Source organism: Sinocyclocheilus anshuiensis, unplaced genomic scaffold (genome assembly GCF_001515605.1).
Source record: "Sinocyclocheilus anshuiensis isolate Anshui unplaced genomic scaffold, SAMN03320099.WGS_v1.1 scaffold607, whole genome shotgun sequence".
NCBI classification, from domain to species: Eukaryota; Metazoa; Chordata; class Actinopteri; order Cypriniformes; family Cyprinidae; genus Sinocyclocheilus; species Sinocyclocheilus anshuiensis.
In genome coordinates this window covers 589,652-598,921 of record NW_015552591.1, presented here as the reverse complement: position 1 = coordinate 598,921, position 9,270 = coordinate 589,652, and the positions used below count along the sequence as shown (strand labels likewise).

The window sequence follows — 9,270 nt, the reverse complement described above, 5'->3', positions numbered from 1 at the left end:
ACATACACAGAGCGCTACTGAAGAGCAGAAGCTAACTTGCGCTCTGCCGGATGCGCTTTTATACTTCCTGGTGCTCACGTCACCCCACTCGTGACTTCTCGCTGCTCCATTGGACTGATTTTACATGTACTTCAGAACGCGGTCACGCAGGGGCATTCCCAAAGCGATCTCGACGCAGCTCGAGTTCCTGAAGGGGAATTACATCCCGCCATGTAAATAGCGAACCCGCCATGGCGCGAGCGCAACTGGCTTTTAAATGGGATGGGAGATGAGACTCTGATTGGTTTATTGCACGTTCCGCTCAAAAAACACCCATGAGAATGCATTTTGAGCAACATGACATTAGCAACTGATAATGTAGGAAACCGCAGATAAATGTACATAATCAATTGCATGAATGTACCAAAGCATTCGCAACTTGTTCAAAAGAATGAGAAACTGGTTTTATGATGTGTACAAATGACTAGATGATGTGGAGGTTGAACAAGTAGTTTTGAGAATTTCATTTCTGATTTGAGAAATGCACCAAAGCGTAATCCAGATGTACGTGTTAAATTCAATAGGATTTTAACTTGTTTTTTTTTTAAGTGTCTGCCCAGTCCAATAAAGCATGGTAAATGACTGTATATATTTGAATATAATATTAATATGTGTGTGTGTATATATATATATATATATATATATATAGTATTACAGTACTTCATAGGTTTTAAAATTGTTAAAAACAGGACATTTGTTGATATGTACTTTTAATAATCATTTTTGGAATGTCTCTTTTGTTTGTATTGCAGGTCCCTGCAGAGGAACCGACTGAGGAAGCTAAATGCTGACATGTTCTTGATGTACCAGAGCCTTCAAAAGCTGTAAGAGCCTCTCTGCTTTACTTGGTATATCTCCTCCTTGTCATTGGACTGTATGGATGCTTTAATGCTATGAATGCCATTTTGGCACTATCACAGATGTTCACAAAACGTTGTTTACTTGTCCTCACTGTGCCATCACTCTAGATGTGAAATAGAGATGTTGAGTGAGATTAAACAATCCCTGTGGAATTTTTGGAATGTCTCTTTTGTTTGTATTGCAGGTCCCTGCAGAGGAACCGACTGAGGAAGCTAAATGCTGACATGTTCTTGATGTACCAGAGCCTTCAAAAGCTGTAAGAGCCTCTCTGCTTTACTTGGTATATCTCCTCCTTGTCATTGGACTGTATGGATGCTTTAATGCTATGAATGCCATTTTGGCACTATCACAGATGTTCACAAAACGTTGTTTACTTGTCCTCACTGTGCCATCACTCTAGATGTGAAATAGAGATGTTGAGTGAGATTAAACAATCCCTGTGGAATAAAACATTCAGTGCTCTTCACAGGAGCTGAGCCAAACACGCTCAAAACTGAAGAACTTGAGAGTAGGCCTGGGCGATAAAACGGTATCAGTATTTATCGACGGTACACCAAACCGAAACCAAGCCATTCACACAGATGCATATTCAGCGCATTTTTTTACGGACAAATATGACTGCTGCACTCGCGTCTCACACAAGAGATGTAGCCATGCAAAGTTAAAACAGTTTAAACTTTTAGAAAACACATCACGAATTTGTGGAGGTTTATTCCTTTTCACTGTGTCTCATATGTTTTTAAATGCAATCTGTGTGAATGGCGCTTCTGCTCTTTGGATTAAGCAATGCATAAATACATGCTGTTTTGTTCATAATTGTTTATGCAATTTACGAAATTATATTTGATTTTTATGAGTTAATTTAGACATAATGCTCGTTTTTTATAGAGTTATTTCCTTACGTTGACAATTTAAATGTGCTGCATTATTTTGCTCATAGCGCCCTCTTGTGGCCTCAAGAGACAAGACAAAAGTTTCCTTAAAACCTATTTAATCTGCATATAAAACATTAGAAATTAGATATTTGTTTAATTTTTATTTTGTGTTTGATTGTTAAAACAAAAAAATATTTGTTGTATGTCTCAATAAATTGGGTTAATTTAAAAATACAGTGGTTAAATCAAAAAAAAAATTCTATTGCTCTTTGTTTTAAAAAGGTTATAAAAAAATGTCAATAATTATCGATACCGAACGATATGAAACATTATATCTTTGATACATTTTTTAGCTATATCGTCCAGCCCTACTTGAGTGTTCTCTTTTTTTAACCTGACAAAAATGGCTCAATGTTTTTCTTTCTCCAGCTGTAGAATTTGTCTGGACTGTCTTAATCTGACATGCTTGTTGGTTGTGAGTATTGTCTGGTTTCTCGTTCAGGAGTGCCAGCTCACTCAAACAGAATCAGCCCCATATTTTTGTCCTCGCCCAAGAACCATACTTGATCTAGTGTCAGATGGAGGCTTCATTGTACGAACAAACGTAATCTCATCAAGAAAAAAAAAGGATGTGGACTAGAGACCACAATGCATCTTTTGTGGAAGTTGTGGAAGCTTTGGATTGTTTAGGTTTAATGACAGAGCTGTTGGATATAATATGAATACACAATACAAGTCTGATAAGGGGAGGATGACTAAGAAGAGTAATAGAAGAGTAAATGCAACTAGATTTACATTAAAATGGTGCCCCTTTTCTTTTTCTTTTCTTTTCTTGATGCAGATTTCAGCGCTGTGAAGCTGGGGTGTTGCTATATGATTGCTCTAAGTGTTCTAAGTAATTTTTAGTGCTGTGTTATACAGTTGCTAAGGAGTTTGCTTAGTTTAAAAACTTGAGAATGTCAAGTTTCTATGATGGTCTAGTCCCAATTTATGATATATGACATATATATAGACATATATGTGTGTGTTTGTGTGTGTGTGTGCGTGCGTGCGTGCGTGCGTGCGTGTGTGTGTGTGTGTGTGTGTGTTTCAAATAAATGATGTTCCTTAAACTATCTATTCATTTAAAAAAAAAATTGGAAAAAAAAAATGCTTCATGGTTTCTTCAAAAATGTTAAGCAACACAATTGTTTTCAACAATGTTCATAATCAGCACCAAATCAGTATACAGGTATTAGAATGATGACTGGAGTAATGGCTGCTTAAACTTCAGCTTTGCCATCACAGGAATAAATTACATTTATTAAAATGTAATTTATTAAGATTGTAATAATATTTGACAATATTACAGTTTTGCTGTATTTTTGATCTTTCAAGATTTTTTTTAAATAGGCAAATAAATCAATCAATATATAAGTGCTACCTAACTTTTTCATTTTTAAAGGCCCACTTCTAAATATAGGCTTGTATAAAAAGCAAGAGCAGAACTGTGTTCAAAGCTCTTCCACTCCTTGGGAACATAATTATACAGTAACATTTTGTGTTATTTCTCTCTCTCCTTCTGCTTTTTAATGCTTCCTGTAAGGTATCTCCAGCACAACCGAATTAAAGCAGTGCACCCACATGCTTTCAGAGGCCTTTACAATCTGACAAGACTGTGAGTTGGTAGACATTTCTATTGTCTCTACAAATACGGTAAAACTTTAACCAGCCTCATCAACTGAGACTGACGAATGGGCTTACAGTGAATGATATAACTTTAGTTTGCTTGTTTGCTTTTGTTCTATGGGCAAAATGCTTTTGACTACTCACAGACAGCTGTAATATCTTATTTTCTCAGGTATCTCAGTTATAATCGAATCACTACCCTACTTCCTGATGTATTCCAGGATTTGCACAAACTAGAATGGCTGTAAGTGTTTTTTGTTTTTTTGTCATTCTCCCATTTGCTTTATAAATGTCAGCTAAATGAAGATGGATTTTCTCATTCAGTGCTTTTTTTTGCTTTAAATCAAATAACTGCAATGGCATGTGCCAGTCAATAAACCTTCTCTAATGTTGAGTTTTGACCATCTAGACAGCACAAAACCGATATTATTTCTGTGATATCAGGAGTGATTTCTTTAGCAGTCATTAGCAGTCACTGAGGATCTGCTCTAAAGAAACCCAAGTGATTGAACTTCTATCACACATCTAATTGAATGCCATTGAATTATGATTCATAGCCCTTATGCATAAGTTAGTGTCCCCTGAACAAATATTGGACAAAGCACTTCAGTTTGTGAGGCTTCAGTGTTTTTTTTAATGAGCTTCTCCTGGTTTTTTTTTTTTTTTCATCCTGAAGGATTCTGGAGAACAACAATATTCATCACATCTCCTCTCAGTAACATTTTGTGTTATTTCTCTCTCTCCTTCTGCTTTTTAATGCTTCCTGTAAGGTATCTCCAGCACAACCGAATTAAAGCAGTGCACCCACATGCTTTCAGAGGCCTTTACAATCTGACAAGACTGTGAGTTGGTAGACATTTCTATTGTCTCTACAAATACGGTAAAACTTTAACCAGCCTCATCAACTGAGACTGACGAATGGGCTTACAGTGAATGATATAACTTTAGTTTGCTTGTTTGCTTTTGTTCTATGGGCAAAATGCTTTTGACTACTCACAGACAGCTGTAATATCTTATTTTCTCAGGTATCTCAGTTATAATCGAATCACTACCCTACTTCCTGATGTATTCCAGGATTTGCACAAACTAGAATGGCTGTAAGTGTTTTTTGTTTTTTTGTCATTCTCCCATTTGCTTTATAAATGTCAGCTAAATGAAGATGGATTTTCTCATTCAGTGCTTTTTTTTGCTTTAAATCAAATAACTGCAATGGCATGTGCCAGTCAATAAACCTTCTCTAATGTTGAGTTTTGACCATCTAGACAGCACAAAACCGATATTATTTCTGTGATATCAGGAGTGATTTCTTTAGCAGTCATTAGCAGTCACTGAGGATCTGCTCTAAAGAAACCCAAGTGATTGAACTTCTATCACACATCTAATTGAATGCCATTGAATTATGATTCATAGCCCTTATGCATAAGTTAGTGTCCCCTGAACAAATATTGGACAAAGCACTTCAGTTTGTGAGGCTTCAGTGTTTTTTTTAATGAGCTTCTCCTGGTTTTTTTTTTTTTTTCATCCTGAAGGATTCTGGAGAACAACAATATTCATCACATCTCCTCTTTGGCCTTCTCTGGTTTGCGCTCCCTTGTGCTTCTGTGAGTTTCAGCCTGTTGCTATTTTGGTGACTCATCTTCCGTCTTTCAAATGTAAATCTTATATTTTAACAAATGCATAGGAGCTGTTCTTTAAAACTTTTTGTATATTTATTTATTTATTTATTCTTGTTTCAAAATGTGCTACACTGCTACTTTGTCTTATAAAGCCTTTGCTTGTGTGTGTTTCAGAGTGTTGTTGAACAATGCTCTCGCAAAGCTTGATGATATTTGCCTGGAGATGCCACGATTAAATTGGCTGTAAGTTTGAATACAACATTGTCATGATAAAAATACTTTTGCTATTATTTTATTTACATGGTTGGAAAGCTTATAGAGAGACCTTTGAATTATATTTGTATTTTATTTTTTGTATTTTTCTTCTCCTACAGTTTTTAAAGACCCTCTTTTTTCTATTTCTGTTTGCAGAGATGTTGAGGGAAATAAGATCGAGACTGTGGGAAATGTGACCTTCAGGTTCTGTAACATGCTAACAGTGTTGTGAGTATCCCCACCCTTCTGTCACAGCTGCTCAATCCTCTCTTCCTCTCTTCCCGCTGTGAGTAAAAAGATCAGATGACCCCAATGGGCTTTACGAATGTATTCCAGTATTTAAAAGAAAAAATAAGGGTACAACGGGTCATCGGGTTCCACTGAGGTAAAAGGCCCTTTCAATTTTATTTTCTTAACAGAAACAGCTTCTAAAAATTCTAATTTAAAAAAAGTAAATAAAATACTTGATAAAATAATAATAATAAAAAAAGGTTCACAAAGTGCTTATTTTGTGTATGTTCTGAAATAGGTAAATAGGGAGCCCTTTACTCCTCTAGCTGCCTTTATATTTATATGGTTTTTAAAAACAAACTTTAACCATTTCTTTTGCTTAATCAATATTCAGTATTCATCTGCTTCAGTCACATAACTTTTTCACTCATCTGCCATGTGATCTTCAACGGGGGAAAGTAATGGCGCAGACCCAATCAAATCTAACTTTCACAGACATTTACATATATTTAATCCACAATCCATCTACATATATTAGGGCTATAAAGTATCTGGAAATGAATTGTGGATTGAATATTTGTAAATGTTAAACGCTAAAATTGTTTTAGAATTGGGATGGATTGAATCCAATGCTCAGCATTTTTCACTGTTCATTACTTTCCCCCACCAATGTTTAGAAATATGCCAGATGAGCAGAATTGTTTATTAGCGTATAGTTTTTCATAACTTAAAATAAATCATAATCATATTTTCTCATACTAATATTTAAGGGGCGCCAAGTTGTACCTTACTCTCATTATGCACAGTTGAGGTCCTTCCTGCCAAAAACACCAAAAATTATGTCAAACATATTTTTAGGGAAACCATTTTCATCTCCCCGGTTCTCGCTTTTCATTTTTAATCACTGTTCTGCAGAAATCAGAGCAATAGACCTAACAGCTTTTGTTCATTCAAACTTCAAGTAACATGGAAACAGTTACATATTAAGCAGAATAGTGATGTGTTTGGACTTCAGTTATTAACATAATACTATATTATTATAATTATTATAACTTCACTGATTATATGCAACAATGACTCTGTTGATTAACCCCTTAACTGTCACCGTCCCACCTGTGGGACGTTTGGATGCACACATCCTTAAATGCTTTGCTAGTGCTCGCCATAATGAGATAAATAGAGATCGCTCTTACCACAGAAATGCACGCTTCAAACAAAACAGTCAATGAAGACGAAGAAGAGAATGATGTGTACTCCCGGCGCCTATTTATACTATAGTCGCACCGGTAGTGACGTCATGGCTGTCGCCGGCCAACGAGTTGGTGTTTTTTCAATGTATGCTTCAGACACGGGTCACAACGAGGCGTTCCCCCATAGCGACCCCTAGAGGACACAGTTCGAAGTTCCCATGAAAGGGAACCAACCTTATGTCTGTATTCTAAAGTGTTCATAAATTACAACAATTTAAGTTTGGATAGTGCACCTGCATGCCTATTTAAAAAAATGGGGGGTGACAGTTAAAGGGTTAAAGGTCAGACCCCATTTACCTTCTAAATTGGTTTTTGTTTTTGTACTCATCACCATCAACATTGTTGTTTACTCCTGTGTATTTCCAGGGGTGTAAAATACTTGAGTAATTCCACTTGATTACTGTACTTAAGAATTATTTTGGGGGATTTGTACTTTACTCAAACTGACTACTTGTACTTTTTCTTGATTACAATTCTGAAGAAAAAACAGTACTTTTTACTCATTTTACTCATAAAGTATTCATTCTATATATATACAGTATATTTGCATTTTATTCTCTTCCATCTTGCACACATTTAATATGGTAAACAGAAGCTCAAATGCACATGCTTGACATGCGGGAACCAATGATGTTTGTTTTTGCACATCAAGCACATGTTGTTCATCTTCAGTTATAACTTTAATCAATTTCTGGATCAAGTTCACCATCAAATCTGAGGAAGCATATTGAGGTAGCTAAGGTGCTTTTTCCTCAAAAAAAGTCTATTTATTATTTCTGTCTGTTTTGATCTAGCTGTTAGCTGTCTGTGTAGTATACTGGCTGAATGCTCAAGATTGAGTACAAATAAAATCAGTGATGAAAATGTACATACAATTAATATTTTGGTGGCTGTTATTGCTTTGTTTTTATTAAATAGTATTACAAATAAATATTACTACAAATCACCAAAAATTCCAAATAATTCCAACGTAATTAAATAATTAGAAAATTATTAAAAGTAAATACAAAATTCAAGTTCACCATCAAATCTGAGGAAGCATATTGAGGTAGCTAAGGTGCTTTTTCCTCAAAAAAAGTCTATTTATTATTTCTGTCTGTTTTGATCTAGCTGTTAGCTGTCTGTGTAGTATACTGGCTGAATGCTCAAGATTGAGTACAAATAAAATCAGTGATGAAAATGTACATACAATTAATATTTTGGTGGCTGTTATTGCTTTGTTTTTATTAAATAGTATTACAAATAAATATTACTACAAATAACCAAAAATTCCAAATAATTCCAACGTAATTAAATAATTAGAAAATAATTAAAAGTAAATACAAAATAATTACATATCGATACTTGCTGAGAAACAAAAATAAACAAAACACCCCTGGGTATTTCCTACACATTCCATTCCTCTGAAACGGCCGCTGTGTTTCTGTCCACCAAGATAAAAATGTTCTCTATTTATTCATTTATTTTTATTTATTTGCAGAGTCCTCCAGCGGAACCGCATTAGTTACATCCACGAGCAGGCTTTCTCTCTGCTTCGTAAACTGGGCGAGCTGTAAGTTCTCAGGCATTCCATTCTATTATAAATGTTTGCCAAAATAATCACCACAAAGTGTTCTCTGGAGTTTAGTTGTGACCCATTTCTGTTCTATTTTGGAGAAGCTAAGCAAAAAATAAATAAGTAAATAAAATAAAATAAATCTTCCTTGCATGGATTTCCTTATCAATTTCAAAGTGTGTGTTGGTCTTACTCCCATCCAGCTCGACCAGTTAGGGGACGTCAGTCATCAAAGAGTTTGGCATCAGACTGGTTTGCTCATCACTTCTGTCAGCAAATGCTTGTTTGAATGCAAAAGGCATGAATATTTTCTCTCTCCACAGGGATTTGTCCAGTAACAGAATTGAAGTGATCCCTCCTGATCTTTTTGTCAATCTTGGAGACCTGCTTCAGCTGTGAGTCTTCCAGTTAGATACACATTACAAACAACTCCAAACTGCTTCTAATGTCTGCATGCCAGGGCCTGTGGTGGGCTTCTGCAAAATTGTTATTTATTTTTAGTCCAATATGAATTCATTCCAGTTCCTTTTGATGGTCATATGGTGTCCACGTTAAAGGCTTATGCAATAACATTCATCATACATTTTTATAATTAAACTGTAGTTTTGTTTGTTTGTTTGTGTTTTTTGATTGTTAACATACTAGTCATGAAACCCAAGTCATATGAAAATCTCATCCAGTTTACATTACTGTTCAACTGTTTTCAAAATCAAAAATTGTTTATTGAGCATCAAATCAGCATATGAGAATTATTTCAGTTAAGACATTTAAGATGTTACAAAAGATTTAACATTTAAGTTTCAAATTAATGCTGTTCTTTTGAACTTTCTATTCATCAAAGAATCCTGAAAAAAAATATATCACGGTTTCCCCAAAACATTCACCAGCACAACTGTTTTCAACATTGATAATAATCAGAA

At 35.1% G+C, this 9,270-nt stretch overlaps 1 protein-coding gene across 1 annotated transcript in view; it reads left to right on the top strand.

Annotated features, from left to right (window-relative positions):
* Positions 1 to 9,270, top strand: part of LOC107665537 (relaxin receptor 1-like) — a 69,288-nt gene that overhangs the window by 44,472 nt on the left and 15,546 nt on the right. The window contains exons 5-12 of the mRNA XM_016456451.1: positions 792 to 863; positions 3,361 to 3,432; positions 3,616 to 3,687; positions 4,973 to 5,044; positions 5,234 to 5,302; positions 5,471 to 5,542; positions 8,276 to 8,347; positions 8,674 to 8,745. Of these exons, the coding sequence (XP_016311937.1) occupies positions 792 to 863; positions 3,361 to 3,432; positions 3,616 to 3,687; positions 4,973 to 5,044; positions 5,234 to 5,302; positions 5,471 to 5,542; positions 8,276 to 8,347; positions 8,674 to 8,745 (573 nt within the window). The remainder of the gene's footprint in view (positions 1 to 791; positions 864 to 3,360; positions 3,433 to 3,615; positions 3,688 to 4,972; positions 5,045 to 5,233; positions 5,303 to 5,470; positions 5,543 to 8,275; positions 8,348 to 8,673; positions 8,746 to 9,270) is intronic.